Source organism: Phodopus roborovskii, unplaced genomic scaffold, assembly GCF_943737965.1.
Source record: "Phodopus roborovskii unplaced genomic scaffold, PHOROB, whole genome shotgun sequence".
In the NCBI taxonomy this organism is placed as follows: domain Eukaryota; kingdom Metazoa; phylum Chordata; class Mammalia; order Rodentia; family Cricetidae; genus Phodopus; species Phodopus roborovskii.
Window position 1 is genome coordinate 15735197 of NW_026125444.1, and position 18551 is coordinate 15753747.

Consider the following 18551-nt stretch of genomic DNA (forward strand, 5'->3'; position numbering starts at 1 on the left):
TCTTCGTTTGTTCAGTCTGGTCTTCTTTCCTAGTCAATCCCTCGCCCTATAATCCATGTATCCGTGTGCCTGTTCTCTCTGTCACCCTTTTTTTTGTTGTTGTTGTTATCCTATTCTCTCTCTCCCTTGTCTTCTTTCATCTTCCTTCATTTCCTAACACCTGCCCTTATTAAAATTCCAGCCACAGCTGAAGGAGATTCTGGGTAATTGGCCGGCTGAGTAAGGCTAGACATATCAACTGCATCAGTCCGAGTCAAGTCTGCTGTAGATATTTGTGAGCTGGGGTTAAGTGATCCCATTCCTTTTTCAATTCCTGGCTGCTGCTCTCTCTCTGGAATTTTAGAACAGGGCAAACGTGATCTCCTCACATTAAGGGCCTCCATGTTACACGTGCTGCGAATGCTAGTTATTAATAAATGAGCTTTGGGTGGAGATGGTGTGAAAGTTAAAATATTCTGTCACATGGAAATGACACTTTGAGACAGGCTTTTTCAGATGAAAAGACAAACATTTTTGCAGAAGTTCTGGTGAATAGGCACAGGGAATAAATTTTGCAATGAGTGACAGAAATAGCTAGGTCTAATAGTGAACAAAAGGGTTAGAATCTAGACTGTGAATATGTGTAGAGCAAGAGAGATAAACAAAGAAGAGATAACTAACCTGATAGAGAGGCAGACAAAAAATATGATCTCACAAAAAAGAAAATCAGAGCGTCGATAAATATATGAAGGGACATGCATGAGCCCTCTGTAGGATCCACAGCACCACAAAGTGTGTGTGTGTGTGTGTGTGTGTGTGTGAAAGAGAGAGAGAACTGAGAAGATGTTCAAATTTATCAGTTAATGAAGAAAAAAATGTAAAAAGAGGATATCATTTCACACTCATCAGACTGCAAAACTTAAAGGCTGACAAGATGGCCCAGCAGGTAAGGCCACTTGCCACTAAGTCTCATGACCTGAGTTTGAACCTCAGATCCACATGTTGGTGGAAGAGGAGAACTGATACCCGTCGTAATCTTCCATCTTCTATATGTGCAGTATGACACTCATATACCCATACATATACACACGAAATTGATTAATTAAATGTTTAAAAAAGACCTTAAAGGACTAATGGGCATTCTTTCATTCTTTCTATACTGCTTTGTGTAGCAGTATGAAGGTGCAGAGTATAAAATTGGAAAGCAATTAGGTCATATCTAATAAAGCTGAAGATGTACACATATTATGACCCAGTAATTTTATTCTTAGTTGTATAATCTAAAGAGCTTCATCCTTGGGCACAAAAAAGCATTTATTTTAACCTTGTTATTAATTGTGAAAAGTTGAGAATGAACTAAAATTCCCATCTGCAGGGGACTAAATAAGTTAGCATATAAGCATAGTCAGTCTGGTCAGTCTGCATATAGCCATTAATATAATTGATCTGTATCAACATATTTCAGTATGAATAAATGCCCAAAATAAAGATGAGGCAAAGAAGCAATGGCAAAAAGAATTTATACATTTTATGATAATGTTAATATTCAAAGTAGAGGAGTATCACAGATACACTGTTTAAATTTAGATTCATTTTACTTGATGCGTACGAATGTTTTGCCTGCATGCATGTATGCATACTACTTGTGTGCTCTGGATGTGGGGATATGGATAGTTGTGAGCCACCTTATGGATGCTAGTAATTGAACCTGGTCTTCTGCAACAGTTACAAGTGCTCTTAACCACTGAGCCATCTCTCCGGCCCTGGTTTATTGTTTATAGATAGATACAAATGTGGTAAAAAATCTGAAAATGGGAATATGAAGAATGCATGCCAGATTCATGATAGTAGTCACTTACCAAGAAAGGAGTGAGACTGGAGAGTAGTCTGAAGCAAATATGACAAATGTTATATTTGTTTAATAAGTAGAAGATATGTGGTTATCTTAAATGTACTTTATAATTATCTGTATATGAAATTTCACTATCTAACATTTAAAGGTAAGGACAAAGTTCAGTGCTATTTACCTTCCTGAGCTTTCCTGACTTCTCTAATCTAAATAAATACATACATATATACTCACATTTCTATTAATGAATTAATGATTGACATATTTAAGATTCAAAGATGAGATCTGTTTCTGGCTATCCCCAGTTTCTGTGACACAAGATTTAAGAGTCCTGACTTCCAAGTAATTCTCAATCTTTAATAGTTGGCTGAAATATCAGTAAATTTCGATTACTTCATGATATAGGCAGAATAGGTTTTGAGATAATGTTCGATTTTAAATCATCTTCTGTAAAATGAGGTTGCAAAGTGAATATTCTGGTGCTGAAGGGGCAGGGGACATTGTTATCCTGTTTTATAGCCAGAGACTACAATCAATAAGGTTAGATTTTCCTAAACACAAAATCTTTTGGCAACCCTAGATGCTTTTTACACGATTTACCACACCATCTGCCCAGGTGGCCATGTGTAGGAGCCTAGATTTCTGTACCCTTCAAAAAAACTCAGCATAGAAAAAGCAAACTGGCCCCCAACCAGCATGTGGTCATTGTTGTGGTCATTGTTGTTTCTCAGCCCTTGTCCTGGCTTCCTGAACAGCCCAGAATCTTGCCTCTAAGATCCCAAGTTACTTTGCCCTTCTCTTCCCTAAAGGTAGGATTGTTCTAGCCTGGGTTGATTGAACGGATTGCAGCCCTAAGAAACACAAGTGATGACATTAAGCCCTCTGTACTCCAACCCTCCCCCTGGCCCTTACCAAATGCCGAAGGCTGTCTTCCTTCTCTGTTGCCAGCCATCTGGCAGGAGGACAGGTTTGATAGTTTAATCACCCAGGGACGCACATGGCTATTTTTAACTGTTCTGAAAGGGAGGGAACTGGCTCTAAATTGAATTGGATACAAGAATGTGTTGGAACCTTCAGCTCCCTCAAGTGAGCCTCTCTACTCTAGATTCTTCCTTGGGGGTTCTAAATGTGGCTGTTTTGTCTTTCTGATACAGAATTATATAGCTACACAGAGAACCTGGAATTTACCACTAACAGGCGGTGCTTTGAAGAAGATTTCAAGAATCAAGGTGATGTTACAGCCCTATTCACAGAAGCATGCTGTTTGCCTCGATGATATCTCTGTCTGGTCTAGTAAAAGAGCTAAACCAAAGCTTGACTCTTCATCTCCTTCACAACCACATACCCTCCGTTTCTACCATATGGAATGCGGCCTTCCTTAAACAGAGAAGATGAAACCCAGAGAAATAGAGAGCTGGTTCAGCAAGGCTGAACCAACACTCTACCCATGCTGTGCCTAACCTAGCCCTTAATGTTTAGCTCCTGTCTCTCACTCTGACCCCCTTCCAGTAGTCGTTTTATGTGCCCTGACTGTGATCCCTTCAGATCTGTTTCCCTACTTTCTCAGTGGCAATTTAATTTTTAATTCAACAAGTGTACGGTGCGTATCTGGTGTGTATCTGTTGTGTCCGAGATGCAGGACACAAAGGTAGAAGTAATTTGTAGCTTCTACAAACGAGGTGCAAAGTCTGATAGCTGTGGGAGGTATGCATAGCACACAAGTAGCCAAGGCCCAGAGGAAAATTCAAAGGTCACAGTAAAGTAAAAAAGTGTATGGGGCAGAGCTTTCGGTTTGGGCATTCGTGTGGAAGGGAGCTCCTGTATTGGGCCTGTAAGAATGACTAAGAGCTGGATATGGATGGAGGGGACTCCTTGAGGAAAGGTAGAGAACAGGATAGACTGTGTGGACAAAGGTGAAGATGTGGGGACAGAGTAGGTTCATATTAAGACATGGGCCCTTTTCGTATCCCTTATGTTTTCTTAGCTAAATGAGGAAGGCGTGGGCTAGTGGTAGAGCTTAGGGGAAGAGCTTGCCTAGTGTGTGAAAGGCCCAGGGTTCAATTCTCAATGCCACAAAAAGCAAAACAAAACAAACAAAAAACAACCTGTTTTAAATAAGAAAAGGTTTTGGGGCGAAGACTCTTTTTGGAACTGAGATCAGTACATTATCAGGGCCCTTTCCAGGGAGAAGAAGCAGTAGCCAACATCAGGTGTATTTGGCTTTCTGTCCCTAGTGCAAGACACTAAGGAATGGCTGGAGTTGGAAGAAGATGCCCAAAAGACTTATGTGATGGGACTTCTGGACCGACTGGAGGTGGTCAGTAGGGAACAGCGGCTTAAGGTGGCCCGGGCTGTTCTCTATCTAGCCCAAGGTAAGTATCCGTTTTTTGCTTATTTAATTGGGGTAGAAACTAAGGAGGGAAGTGGATAAAACAGACCTTATTGGGAAAGCAGAGTACCTTACATCTCAGTGACAGGTCTTGCCATGCCAGGAGTAGACTGTCCTTGCAAGGAGATCAGGAGATTAGGATTGGATACTGTTCTGGATCTCTTGGGATCTGCCTCTGTCTTACCAAACACATCAGGTTCTTCCCTTCTTTTTTCTTTTTAAAAAACAGGGTCTCGCTTTGTAGCTCTGGCTAGTCTTGAACTCACAGAAATTCATCTGCCTCTGCCTCACAAAATGCTAGGATCCAAGATGCGTGGTGCTGTGCCTGCCTCTCTTTTCTTTCTTTTCCTCTGAGAATGACTGAACCCATGTTCCTCCTGCCTCTGCCTCCTAAGTTAGGGTTACAGACATAAGCCATCATCATACCCTCTGCATGCCGGGACTTCTTACCTGGATCTTCCCCCTTCTAAGCTGGGCTGTAAGTGTATATGAAGGTTGTCGAGGGAGTCCACGTGGGGAGAGCGGATGATGTTATCACAGACACTGCTCCCATCAGCTGTGCCCTGGTGCCAGCACTGAAGTTTCTCATCGGCATTTTGAAGCTAACACAGCAGCAGGAGGGAATGCTGGGAGTAATTTGGAGATAACCAGAGCTAAATGATATTAATCGAGGAAAGCTTCCCAGAAGAAACCTGTCAGCCAGGTGTTAGAAGGGGCACTGAGATAGTCTGGCTAGAGTAATGAAAATAAGCTCTAAGATCATGCATGTGAGGGTTGCCGACAAACCAACAGATTGGGAACTAAAAAGCTGCAAAGAAGAAAAAACAATAAAGGGGAAGAAAAGACTAGGAAAGGGAAGATTGCGGTAAACACGGCGGTACTTCTGAATGTCTTAGTTCTCCACTCTAACCATCTTCCGGACGCCATTGCAAAGATCCTTTTGCTTAAGGCGGTCAGGAAGTCCTCAAAAATGACTAACAAGATTGAGAAGATAATTTTGCTTATCTCACTCTTGGCTGAGCTAACTCTGAGTTGTGCGTTTTGTAGTATTTCCAGAAGGTCCCCTGGGATTGAACTCTTCCAGCTGCCTCTCTTCCCTCTCTTACTTCCCCTATTTCTCTTCCGGTGGGTGATTCCGGAGTAGACTATTTGCATTTGAACCCTTATCTCAGGATCTACTGCTGGGGGCATTTAAGATGGACTTTTCTCCCACTGAGTCACTCATTTAAGGACATTCTCAGGGACCCTGCCCAAATTCTGTTAGTCTGTGAAATATGCAGAAACTTGTAAGACCACATGGCGGGGTAGAAAGAAGCAGGGTAGCTGCCCCCACCCGACTGACTCCTCCTGCAACTGTCTGGTCCTCTAGGCACTTTTGGGGAATGTGACTCAGAGGTGGATGTGATGCACTGGTCCAGATACAACTGCTTCCTGCTCTATCAGATGGGGACCTTCTCAGCCTTCCTGGAGCTGCTCCACATGGAAATCGAGTGAGAGCCGGCAGGGAGGGCTGCCTATAGACTGTCCTGAAGAAAGGGTGCATTCCCTCAGTACGTGTTCCCACGGGAGTTGAGTCAACGCACATCTCCACCCAAAGCTCACTGACAGCTTTTCCCTACCAGCTTTCTTTCCAGATACTATGTTCTTCCTCCCCGAGGATGGACTAAGCAGCAGCTACAATCCTGGGCTTCACAGGTTACCCTTTAATCTAAACACCTTTTCAGCTGAGCCTAACTCTGGAATCCCTCCAGGAAACTTTCCCCGTGACAAACACAACACAAGAGGAACAGACTAGTTTCTGTCAATGCGCCTAATTATTTCCCTCACGACTTATAACTATAGAGGTGGCCGGTCTGCTGCTGCTACTACAGTGAGCCCTCCCTCTGTCTCTTATACCTGCCATCCAGGAGTTTTAGCTACATTGAAGCCTGTTTATTATTTCCCGCCTTCACCATAGATGAGGATTCACTGAGGTAGCAAGGGAATCCTATGGGTTCCTGTACCTTCGATCAGTTCCATTGTGGATGTATAGCCAGGGGATGTCAGGTATTTGTGTGAAGAGTGGGAGGGAGTACAGGCAGCAAAGAGGCCTTATGGGTTCCTGTTCTTTTATTCTTCTCCATGGCAGCAACAGCCAGGCCTCTAATAGTGCCCTTCGGAAGCCAGCCGTCTCCATTGCTGACAGCACTGAGCTCAGGTGAGTGAGGGTGACCGCGGGCTTTGGATGGAGGGGTGATTAGCCTGAGTTACCCTTTCCTGAATCCCAGATGAGTGAGAAGTTACCTTTTAACTAATCTTATCTGATTGGACTCCCACTGAAGTCATGCTTCAAGTCTTTAACTACAGTCTGGGAACTGCCTGGGCATCTCTTACGATCCTTTTGTGACTTCTAGGGTGCTGCTGAGTGTCATGTACCTAATGGTGGAAAATATCCGCCTGGAGCGAGAAATAGACCCCCGCGGGTGGAGGGCAGCCCGAGAGACCTTCCGAACCGAGCTAAGTAAGAAGTGGCACTCGAGGGGGGTGGGTACAGAGCACTGGGGGTGGATGGGAGACAGAGATTCTGCCCAGCGAGGAAAGCAGTCCTGTTTTGTTCTCTTTTTCTTTTTAAAATTAGCATCTTTTCTTTTTTAAGACAGACATGTTTCATGGGGCATGAGGGCTGGGTTTTATTGCTCCCCATGTGTCTTAGTCCCCCTGGTTAGAAATGAGGATGACCATTCCTCTCCCGTTTCATCACGAATCCCATATTGGGGGGAAAAGAGCTGAATTGCCTTAAAAACGGAACTCAGTTCTAATGTAAGCTGAAGTCATCATCTGAGAGGGATAGGGTATGGAAAGCATTTAAAAAATATATTTGTTAATGTTAATAAGTAAAGAATGAAGTGGGGTCGACGAAATACCTTGATTCCTTCAGCTAGAAAGCCACATCATTACTGTCACTTCCTTAATGACCCCTAGGGTAGGGCACAGTATTTTACCACAATATCCTCAATCCTGTCCTTGAAGGGAACTGCCTCTGGGGGGCTCACTATGCCTCCTCCCGTCAGTGCGCTGGGAGTTTTCAGGGTGGGTGAGTGCCTTCCTCAGTGCGCCCAGACTCCGGGATTTTACAGCAGGGGTCAGCTCCTTCATCTCTTTCTCTGATTCTCTTTGTATCTCAGGCTTTTCCACACATAATGAAGAGCCTTTTGCCCTCCTGCTCTTTTCCATGGTTACCAAATTCTGCAGTGGCCTGGCCCCTCACTTTCCAATAAAGAAGGTTCTGCTTCTGCTCTGGAAGGTGGTTATGGTGAGTGGCTGATCTCCATTCCCATCTCACTGGCAGAGCTAGGCAGCAGAATTGGCCCCAACCCTAACCCAGCTAACTGGGAGGAGCAAAAGGCCCACCTAGGATCATCAGATATTCTGTATCATCAGGTTCCTGCTTCTCCTGGAGAATCCATTGGATGCCACTCCATGAGTTGACAATGTCAATGGCACCTTTTCCCCTAAAAGAACGGATGTTTCATGGAAAGAACCCTAGCTGACCATTGGGAATCTGACTCTTTCCATACCAATGAACCCAGGACTATTCTGTGCCTGTTTCTGTTGCTATGAAATGTTAAAGGTTAATGCATGCCTTTTCTTCTAATAGAGGATGGGTGTCCTTTCAAGTGTATGGTTAACAATTTGTTATTTACTATTTAATCTGATCCTTCATCCCATAGTCTCCCTCTGGCTCCCATCCCATAGGCCTGGAGGAACAGCATACCCTCCTAGTGGGCCTCATAGGGTGACCCACGTCTTGATTACAGAGGCCATCGTAATATCAGACTGTGCTCCTTAAAGCTGATTGTGCCAAGGACAGTGGCACACAGTTGTGAAAGTAGCACTCGACAGACAGGCATGAAGATTGAAGGTTTAAGGCCAGCTTGGGCTGCACACTAAGATCAAAGGGAGATCAAAACAAAGGGAGGATTATCTCCTAATTTTTAAAATGTGTTCCAGTGGAGTTGGGGGGGGGGCCCTCTAACATTTACTGCTGTTTCCAGCCCTGGGTCAGTAAATAATGCTGTGTCTTATTCTGGCCCTAGAGATCCTCAGACTGAAGCGGTGATAATGTTTGTTTCTTCGTGCCTTTCTGCTTCCTTGCATAAGAGGCAGTGGAGGAAACGGGAAGATGTGGTTCTTCCCTTCTGTCCATGTTTCTCTGCCCTTGTTCTCTATGACTGCCCTCCCGTCCCCTCTCGTCTCTTCCTCCTTTTTTCATAAATTTTTTTTGAAATTACAAATATAATTACACCATTTCCCCCTTTCCCTTTGCACCCTTTAACACATCCCAAGTACCCACCCCTTGCTCCTTGTTCTCTCTGAAATTCATATTGTTACATGCACACACACACACACACACTTATAAAGACATAAATGCAACATGGTCAGGGCTGGCCAGTGGGTACTGAATAACCTCCCTTTTCCTTTTTACTCTTTAGTTTACCCTTGGTGGATTTGAACATCTGCAGGCTCTCAAAATACAGAAGCGTGCAGAGATGGGCCTGCCCCCACTAGCTGAGGACAGTATCCAGGTCGTAAAGAGCATGCGTGCTGCCTCCCCACCTTCTTACACTCTTGATCTGGGGGAGTCTCAGCTGGCCCCTCCACCCTCCAAGCTGCGGGGCCGCCGTGGTTCTCGAAGGGTATGAACAATGAGCATATGGTAGTATTGGGGTATTGGCTGGTCAAAAATTAAGATTCTCAGATGGTATGGATGCGGTAGGAAAGGGCAGTAAATGGCCATCCCAGGTTGGCCCTGTAGCCAAGATGAATCCTTAGAATCTATACTTTGGCCCCCGGCCATGTATTATTGCCTGGGCCTCAGTGGCTAGAGTTGCTTAGCCTCCTAGACACTGGTCATATTAGAGCTCTGAGAGATGGCGCCCTGAAAAGAGCACCTAGCAAATCTACAAGTCTATCGTGAGTCACTCACCATTTTCTTGGCAGCAAGCAATTTTATTTTGAGCCACCATACTCCTTCTGGCCTTGGACCACAGCTTACATTTGTGAGATGGCTGGTTAGGGTTCTAGGTAGTATATATTATTGAGAAGTTCTAGATGACTGAGCCGTGGCCACATTTTCACGAACTCACCTGCCTGACCTACCAGAGTTTACCAATTAAAGGTAACAGGGTCACACAATCCAGTCTAAATTATAGGCAGAATGAATTTAAAAAAAAAAAAAAAAACTTTCTCCTTTGTTTCATAAAGTGATGCTTACTCATTGTAGAAAATTTGGAACAAATGTAAAAATGTGATGAAGAGAGAAAAAGCACCCACAAGCTTAACAACCAGAAGCAGTGACTATTAACTTTTTGGCCTATTTCTGTCCAATCTTTTTTTCTTTATGCAATGAGATTTAACATTCTAAACTCACTTTTCTCTGCCTGGCAGCAAGCTTCTGTCATCTTCTTCCTCAGTCAGCCAGCTGGTGTATGCTGACAGAAAGCAAACTAATTGAACATTCACCTAAGCAGAGCATAATTAGGAAGGAAAATGCTGGGGATTTAGGAGGCGGGATGGAGCAGCAATGCTTCTGGAAGCTAGCTAGCTATCTGCTCTGTTTCCTGGCCATGGCCATTTTTCCTGGGAGCTGCTTGTCCTGTGATTGAGCCCAGTGGGTTGTAAGATTGAGATGACTAATGGAATGTTCCCATAGTAGATGGATTTCAACCTCATGTTTCCTAAGGTCTAGAGAGAATGACTTCAGACAAGGTTGCCACAAGCTCTAGAATTTCCTCTCTCTCTCACCACCACCAGCAACTCCTCACCAAGCAAGACAGCCTGGACATCTACAATGAAAGGGATCTCTTCAAGACTGAGGAACCAGCCACAGAGGAAGAAGAGGAGTCTGCAGCTGATGGAGAACGAAGCTTGGATGGAGAGTTAGACCTGCTAGAACAGGATCCTCTGGTGCCGCCTCCACCCTCCCAGACACCTCTCTCTACTGACCGGGTAGCCTTTCCCAAGGGCCTTCCCTGGGCCCCAAAGGTCAGGTATGTTTAATGGTACCGATGACCCTGAGCATTGGGATTCCGATCACTGAAGAACCAGTTGGACTCGCATGCATAGTCACTGTTCATTAGCCCGGTGTGGTAATCAGAGCACCTGGGTTTGAAGTTCTTCTTTTGAGTTCTGTCTTCTACTGCTCTAGTCCTTCCAAATGAAGGAGCAGAAGCTCTTAAAAGTCCTCTTTCTCACGGTTGTTTTGTTTTCTTCCTCTCTCTGGTATTGGTTTCTTCACCATCATCATCTCAGACAGAAGGACATTGAACACTTCTTGGAGATGAGCAGAAATAAGTTCATTGGATTCACCCTGGGACAGTAAGTGACTAAATATTCAAAACTGAATATAGAGTATATCATAGAAGGCCATGAATCTTCCTCACTAGCCTTTGTAAAGCTTGAAGGGATTTCATTGTCAAAGGTATTGATAGGCTACCTACCCCTGAAGTGGGGATCTGTCGCCTGCAGGCCACGTGAATAGCTAAGAGACTACATGATAGAAATCTAATTTTCAGGAATGCTTCTGTGTGCCATTGTTATTTTTGTGACCTTAAGCAAGATCATGGACCTGGAACCTTATATAAGAAGGTATAGGGCCAGGAGGTGGTGGTGCACACCTTTAGTTCCAGCACTCAGGAGGCAAGAGACAGGCAGATCTCTGTAAGATCAAGGCCAGTCTGGTCTACAAAGCAAGTTGCAGGACAGCCTCCAAAGCTACAGAGAAACCCTGTCTCAAAAAAACAAAAACAAAAAACAAAAAGGTATAGGATACCAGGAGTAGATGCTTGAAGTGTGTGGTCCCTGTGATTCCTGAGTGTGTGGGTAGTTTTCTCTTCTGTTAAGCTCATGGTTTGGTGTTTTGGGCCTCTTACAGGGACACAGATACCTTGGTTGGATTACCTCGACCCATCCATGAAAGTGTGAAGACTCTAAAGCAGGTGACCAGGGTGGGCTGTCATTCCTCAAGGATAGGGAAGCATCAGTGGAGTCCAATTACCACTTTCTTGCTTACTGAGTAAAGATCTCCAGGTACAACCCCACTTCAGGCCCTTTGTCCAAACAGGAAAAGTCAGGGCATCTCTCTCTACTTACCCAATTTCTACATTCAAATCAGTGAGAAAACAATTCCTTTCTCTTGTTTCTTTTCCCCCTTCTATTCTTCTCTCTCCTTTCCCATTGTTTCCTTTTCTTTTATTTCTCTCCCCATAGGTCTACCAGCTTCTAAAGGCTAAAGATTATGTAGGAATCATCTTTATATCCAGTTACATTAAACACAAAGAATGTGGAGTCATCACTCCATACATACATGCAAATACATCAAACCTGTCTGGGTAAAGGTCTATTCTTGGCTTCCCCCTGTACTTTAAAAGTAAATGACTAGGTATTTGCTAGTGTCCAACAAATATGAGAATGTAATACACAGAAACATTGTTTACAAAGTACTGCTCAGTGCTAATTTTGCAGAAGAGAATAAGATTCTTGCTTCCAAAGGTTTTGTGTCTGTTTGAAACCCATAGAACATTTCCTTATGAACAAGGAAAGTTAAAGAAGGGACTGGAACACATGGGAATTAGGTTCTCAACCCTTGTTGATGTTTTCTTATCTTTGCCAGCACAAGTATATCTCCATTGCAGATATACAGATCAAGAATGAAGAGGAGCTGGAGAAATGCCCCATGTCTTTGGTAAGTCAAGGGTTCCGGCACACAGAGGGAGAAGAATGAACTCTGTCTGTAGTGCTGTCGAATAGCATACATTGTACTTGCACTGATTCAGCTTGTTGGGCTTTTGCTGTGTGTCATATAAGACAAAAGCTGCACGCTACATTAAAGTTGTGGAAAACAGTTAAACAACTGAACAAGACCATCACAGAATGGTAGGTCCCGTGAAGATGATCTAAATAGGAAATCATCAGGAAACTACCTGTCGACTATTCTGGGTTGAGCGAATAGATGAGCTATCTAAGAAGGTGACATTTAACCAAGATCTAAGGTATGGACAGGAGCCAGTCATAGGAACTTCTGGGAAGAAGACATTGCAAGTAGAATCAGGTTAGAACGGGCAGGCACAGAGAAGAGGAGGCAGCAAAAGAAGGCTGTTGTGACAACCCATGGGTAAGAGGTGGGGTTGTGGAGATGACAAGGGGAGATGTAGGACCTGTTAGCAGAGGTAGGGAGCTTGAAGCTGACCCACAGCACAACGGAAAACCTTCAGAGATTTTAAGCAGAGGAAAGACTGTGATCTTTAGTTTTAAAAAACACTATCTACTAAGCAAAGATTGAACCAAACAAAGGGGGAGGGGTGGTGGCATTAGCTCATCTCAAAACAGTTAAAGTAGAAGTTGAAAGTGTGACCTAGACTAGGGTCATAAAGTAGGAGAATTTGGCTTCTATTTGGAAAGTATTGCTGATGGGACTTGCAGTTCCATTGGATAGATATCAAGAGGCAAAGGGAAGAATCAAAATTAAGTGTCACCTGGAAAATAGGAGTACAGAAAATCGTGTCTGGTCCGACCAAGGTGTAGGTGTCCATTAAATACTTGGGAAAAGTTATTGGGAAGATAGATATTATAGGTCTAGAGTTCTAGGGAGAAGACTGGCTTCAAGAAATTTGAGTCATTGATTTGTTACAATGTTAAGGACTGTAGAAAAGGCGAAGAGAACCCAGGGGAGTAGGCAGAGACAGAAGGGGATGGGCCCAGGAAAGTTCCTGGGACACACCAATGGATTGAGGGTGGGATGGATCAGGAAAGAAACCACCCACACACACACACACACACTCACACACACACTCACACACACACACACACACACACACACACAGTAAGAAGAACACTCAATGAAGTGGAAGAAAATCTAGAAGTATGTTACCATAAAAACAGTCTTTAAAGACAGGAGCGATCAGCTGGGCCAAATGCTGCTGATAGATGGCATATGATAAGAACAGAAGTACCTGTTGGATCGGGCAGCATTATGGTGACTGGTGACTTGGTTAGTAAAATGGCTAAAAGCCTGTTATGAGTGCATTGAAAAGGAATGGGAAAAAAAGAGGGAGACAGGTGTTGCAGAGAAGGGGACTGGACAAAGACGCAACGATCATCTAAACATTACCACAGTTAGGACAGCATCCCAGGCTGACTCCCCATGCAGTTAGTTCTCTGTTCGTGCTACCCTCACCAACCAACAGCATGTAACCTTTCTTTAGTAACTTGGAAAGTAGCCTGGGTAAACTGTGCTTCTTGCCATAGGGAGAAGAGGTGGTACCAGAAACGCCATGTGAAATCCTCTACCAGGGCATGCTGTACAGCCTTCCACAGTACATGGTAAGGCACAGGCTGGGCCAGAGCTGCCCTCTTCTTTTACTAAGAGAAATGAGGAATTCTGAACTTTCCTTGTGGCTCCTCTGACGGTGCCATTCTCCCTAGCCTTTCTGACAGGGTCAGGGATGCTGAGTAAAGTAAGGTCTACACGTGATGCATCAGGGCCCTTCCTCCTGGCTAATTACCACTATCATGAGTTCCGCCATTGTCCTCCATGTCTTTGGTAGCCTCTGGATAGGGATGGTGACCATGCCGATAGGGTTAGAGGAAGAAAAGGAAGGGAGAATGTTGTGTTTACCTCCCCTGCTTATTCCTCTGCATTGCCCTTTCCACTTTCTTCTTTCTGTGTTCCCTCTAGAAGAAGTAGTACTGAAACAAAAACAGCCTACAAGCTTGCTTTGGCCTCCCTCCTTGGCCTCACAGACAAGCCTCAGGATAAATACTTGTTTGCATCCCTATATTCTGGCAAGGCTTAGCCCCTGAAGAAAAATCGTAAAGGCTTTGAGACACTTTTCACTGGGCTAAAGAGGTTTGAAAGAGCCTCTGTCTTGCTGAGTGAGATAGACAAAGCTGGGTTTCTCCTTTTTCTGTCTCCTAGATTGCTCTGCTTAAGATTCTACTAGCTGCAGCCCCCACCTCCAAGGCTAAGACAGACTCTATCAATATCCTCGCAGATGTCCTGCCTGAAGAGATGCCGTGAGTGCTTCCAGTGGGGCAGTTGCTGAACACTCGTGCCTTGTCTTGAAGGCCTCTCTGTCCCACCTCATTTTGTTAACACTTACAGGAATTGCCTTTAAGAGAAATCTCTTCTTTTATGCATATAGCTCCTGTCCGCTGCAGGGCCTTCTGCCGAGCTCTGTATAACTCAGAACTAGGTCTAACAGATAACCTCAGTGCTAGTGACTAGCTGCCACTGAGTGGCTAGTAGACAGTGCCAATGGGCAAGTTTGCCAGACAGAGGACATGTCAACAAAGAAATCATGGAGGCTTTTTCCTGGACAGATTCCTAAATGGGAACGCCAGAGGTTTTCCTAGCGCAGAAGTTCAAGTTTCCTAAGTTCTGACCCTCATAGCTATAGATATATAGATATAGACATATAGACATGGATATATCATATCTAGCCCAAATACTTGGGTCTTTCCCTTATACTGATGCTTCCTCTCTCCCTTGTAGCATAACTGTTCTCCAGAGCATGAAGCTGGGCATTGACGTGAACAGGCACAAGGAGATCATTGTAAAAAGTATCTCTGCCCTGCTCCTTCTGCTTCTCAAACACTTCAAACTCAACCATATCTACCAGGTGAGCAGGTAGGAGATCTGTGTCACAAGCTTCAAGTATTCCCCATGCCCTAGAGAAGCAACACAAGAATCCTCATACTGCTGAGCATTATTCGGCCTTTCCTTTGCCCCCTATTAGAAAGTCTAGCTATTTGTTGCATGAGTACATGGAGTGGGATGTGGAAGCCATGCAAAGAAGAGGCAAAAATCTATGCTCTTTGTAAGTTAGCTCAAGGTCTTTGTAAGTTAGTTAGGGATTCTTGAGAATACTCCTAGTCAGTCAGAATCAATGTCACTGGGTGTATCGGTCATGTACGTGAAGCACTTTTCTGACATTTGAGATATAATTCTAAATGAGGCACAGATCAGGCTCTTACAGGCCTTGTCCAGTTGTAGAGCGGTGTGACATAGGTAGGTAACTGGATACTGTAGAAATACCAATTCCAGAGAAGAGGTGACTTTTAACCTGAATCCTGGGGGGGGGGAATGTTATCCAGGAAATGGGAGTTATCAGAGAGGAGTAAGAGCCAACTGAAGCTAATATGTGAAAACCCCGAGGAGAAAGAGCAGTGTATTTTTGGAAAGTGATTAAATGTTGCTAGATGGAGACGTTCTGGTAATACAGGAAGCCACAGTGGTTGGCAGGTATCATACATCTGATAGCACACAATTATGGAGAGCTCTCACCCTTAGGGGGCCTCGTTTTATTCCTGTTTGTGGAGTTTTGTTTTGTTTTTGAGGAGGAGGAGGAGGAGCTGGGGTTATTTTGTCTGTTTTCTTGCTCGTTTTTAGTTTTGTTGTTGTTTTGAGACAGGGTCCCACTATGCAGCCCTGGCTGTCCTGGAACTCACTATGTGCACCAGGCTGGGCTTCAGCTCAGAGATCCACCTGCCTCTGTCTCCCGGGTGCTCCAGCCTATCCCCATTTTGTAGGTGAGAGGACCATAGAGTCAGAAGTCAAGATCTTGCTTTGCTTTCTAGCAGAGGCATTGTTTGCCTTGGGCCTGTGGACATTACCAAGATACAAGGACAAGTAAATAGATGCTTCTTCTTTGGGGAAAGCCTGGGGATTGGAAGCCTTCTCATTTCTGCCCTGAGGCTTTACTCCATTTTCCACCTAAGCACTCAAAATAAAGGCTGATATAAGAGTGAGTCATCAGTGTACAGGGAAGGGCCCTGCAGGTCTGTGGCCATGTGTTTGCTGCCAGTGTTTGCTGGCAGCATCAGGACTGGAAGCAGCAGAGTGGTTAGGAGACACTACTCCCTCTTCCCACTAGAATGTGTGTTTCTCAGGGTTTCTCTTGGTGGGCAGTAGATAGATCTATAGCCAGCCTGACGGATGTCCTGATGGGCCTTGCTACAATACATGTCAGTGTGGGCGAGTCCTGAAAGAGCCTGGGCATGGCTCAAAGTTTAAAAAACTTCCCATCTTTTGTTAGTAAGTGTGTCCTGGCTCCTTTGTCTGGGGCTTCAAAAAAATACCTTTGGCTGTCTTCCAGGGAGAAAAAAAATGAGTAGAAGAGAGAAGTGGTTAAGGCACAAGCTGACTCCTCATCTCTAACCACATACTCGGGATCAGAAAGCAGCTTTGCCTTTCTGACATGACTACTACTTGCTGATGACACAGAGCTGGGGGGAGGGGTCTATAACCCATAGTTCTCTGCCTTTTCGGTCCCAGCATTCTAAGTTCCTAATCTGGGGGCAATTGTTTTCTTGGTGCTTCTCGGGGCATAATAAACAAAATCCAGGGTGGCTACTCATTCACTGAATCACTGATATTCTTAGTATTAGCGATAACATCATATTCTGTACAGTCTCCTGAAACATACATTCCAGTGGTTACTGCGTGCTGTCTCCAGCCTGACACCAGCAGTTGCTAAGAGTTAGTTCCACCTGTCCCTTCTATATCAATCCTAGTTGAAACATTATGAGCCAGAGGTTTGGTATGGAAGCCAGCTCCCTCAGGGAGACTCTTTCCCATCGCGCATAGGAGCAAAACTCACAGCATTTCTTGCTATTTGTTTGACGTATGTTTTCCATCCTAGTGTGTTTAATATGTGGTTTTGATCAAAAGCTTGTAGCATCCACTGCAGATCATCCTGCATGTAAGGTAGGCTGGCTGAAGATGAGTGTCCGCAATTCAGAGACTGACAGACTGATAACACAGTAGACAGCAGATATTCTTAGGAATAGATGTTATATTTGCATTTCCCTGTCTCTTTTCCATGCATGTTTTATATCTTCCCCCAAATAAGCAAACTTTTCTGCTTTGATCTTTTAATTCAGTTTGAATATGTGTCACAACATTTAGTATTTGCCAACTGTATCCCCTTGATCCTGAAGTTCTTCAATCAAAATATCCTGTCCTATATCACTGCCAAAAACAGGTACGGACTCTGCACAGACTTCAGGGGCTGCCTGGGATGCTTAAGGAAGTTCCTCCATGTCTCCACCTTCCATTTCTTCTGGTGTCACTAGTCCCTCCTTCCTTAGAGCTCTCCCTGTTAGATTCCGTTTTCTTGAAGTATTGACTGATGGGAATGTGTGAATTTTCCTCTTTGTGTACATTTTATATATTAAAATTTTCAAACGTGAAAAATATTTTGAAATGAAACTACAAGATGAAATCTCTGTGATGAAAAAGAACCTAGGAGACGTTTGTGTTGTGCAACAGCCCTTTTGTCTGAACAGCTCTGCTCTCAAAAGAAAGCATAAGCTGCAGTGGCTGGAACAGTTACACTGCTTTGTAAATAGAAAGCATTGTACAAAATTCATAATAATGAGCATGCCGAATCCTAACCACCAGACCACCAGGGAAGGTTCAAAATCTGTAGTCAAAGGTAAACAATAGACATCTACTTGGGTAGGACAATTTATAGTTTAAGATATACTTTTAAACTTGTTGCTTTTTAAATTTTTATGTTCGTGCATGAATATGGGTGCACACATGCCAAGGCATGGGTGTGGAGGTCAGAGACAACTTGCAGGAATGGATTCTCTTCTTCACCCCAGCGTCCCGGTTGTCAGTGTTGCCATTAGGAGCTGAGCTATATCTTGGCAGCCCAAAGTATGATAATTTTACATGCATATTTCCACTTAACCTTGGCAATACTAAGAGATAGTACAGGTTTTGTTCTCATCTTGCCAATTAGGAGACAAAATCGGAGAGGTGGACTGGTTTTCTCAAAGAACAGGATTATGAACCTTCAAAGATAGATCAGTCAATAAAGGGTCAACAAGCATGAGGACTTGAGTTTTGATCCCTATAAACCATATAAAAAGTTGGGTGTGGCAGTATATATCTATAATCCCAGCACTTGAAAGATGGAGACAGATAGATCCGTGAAGCTCACTGGCCAGTCAGCACAGACAAATCGCTGAGCTTCATGTTTAATGAGAGACCATGTCTCAAAAAAAGTAAGTAGAGAGTAACTGAGGAAGATATCTGATACCAACCTCTGACCTCCACATGCATGCATACACACGTGCATGTTCATCTGTACACACACATGCGCACACCTACATACTATATACCACACATACAAGATTAGCATGTTAAATAAGAATACAGTAGATAAGTGGATGGATGAGCCAAGAATATTTATCCTAACAGGGCAACCCACAGAATCCAGAAGTTAATTAGAATGATGGGCAATGTTATACATAAATTCACTCCCCTCTCCTGGGCTGATCTTCCTC

The 18551-nt window shown here is 44.0% G+C and overlaps 1 protein-coding gene across 1 annotated transcript in view; it reads left to right on the forward strand.

The window, feature by feature from the left end:
- The window catches only part of Strip2 (striatin interacting protein 2), a 34673-nt gene that overhangs the window by 4843 nt on the left and 11279 nt on the right, over positions 1 to 18551 (forward strand). The window contains exons 3-17 of the mRNA XM_051175827.1: positions 2983 to 3057; positions 4063 to 4200; positions 5587 to 5707; positions 6346 to 6414; positions 6611 to 6717; positions 7382 to 7509; positions 8690 to 8893; positions 10011 to 10246; positions 10509 to 10574; positions 11131 to 11194; positions 11869 to 11940; positions 13503 to 13577; positions 14173 to 14270; positions 14749 to 14875; positions 17139 to 17239. Of these exons, the coding sequence (XP_051031784.1) occupies positions 2983 to 3057; positions 4063 to 4200; positions 5587 to 5707; positions 6346 to 6414; positions 6611 to 6717; positions 7382 to 7509; positions 8690 to 8893; positions 10011 to 10246; positions 10509 to 10574; positions 11131 to 11194; positions 11869 to 11940; positions 13503 to 13577; positions 14173 to 14270; positions 14749 to 14875; positions 17139 to 17239 (1681 nt within the window). The remainder of the gene's footprint in view (positions 1 to 2982; positions 3058 to 4062; positions 4201 to 5586; positions 5708 to 6345; positions 6415 to 6610; positions 6718 to 7381; positions 7510 to 8689; positions 8894 to 10010; positions 10247 to 10508; positions 10575 to 11130; positions 11195 to 11868; positions 11941 to 13502; positions 13578 to 14172; positions 14271 to 14748; positions 14876 to 17138; positions 17240 to 18551) is intronic.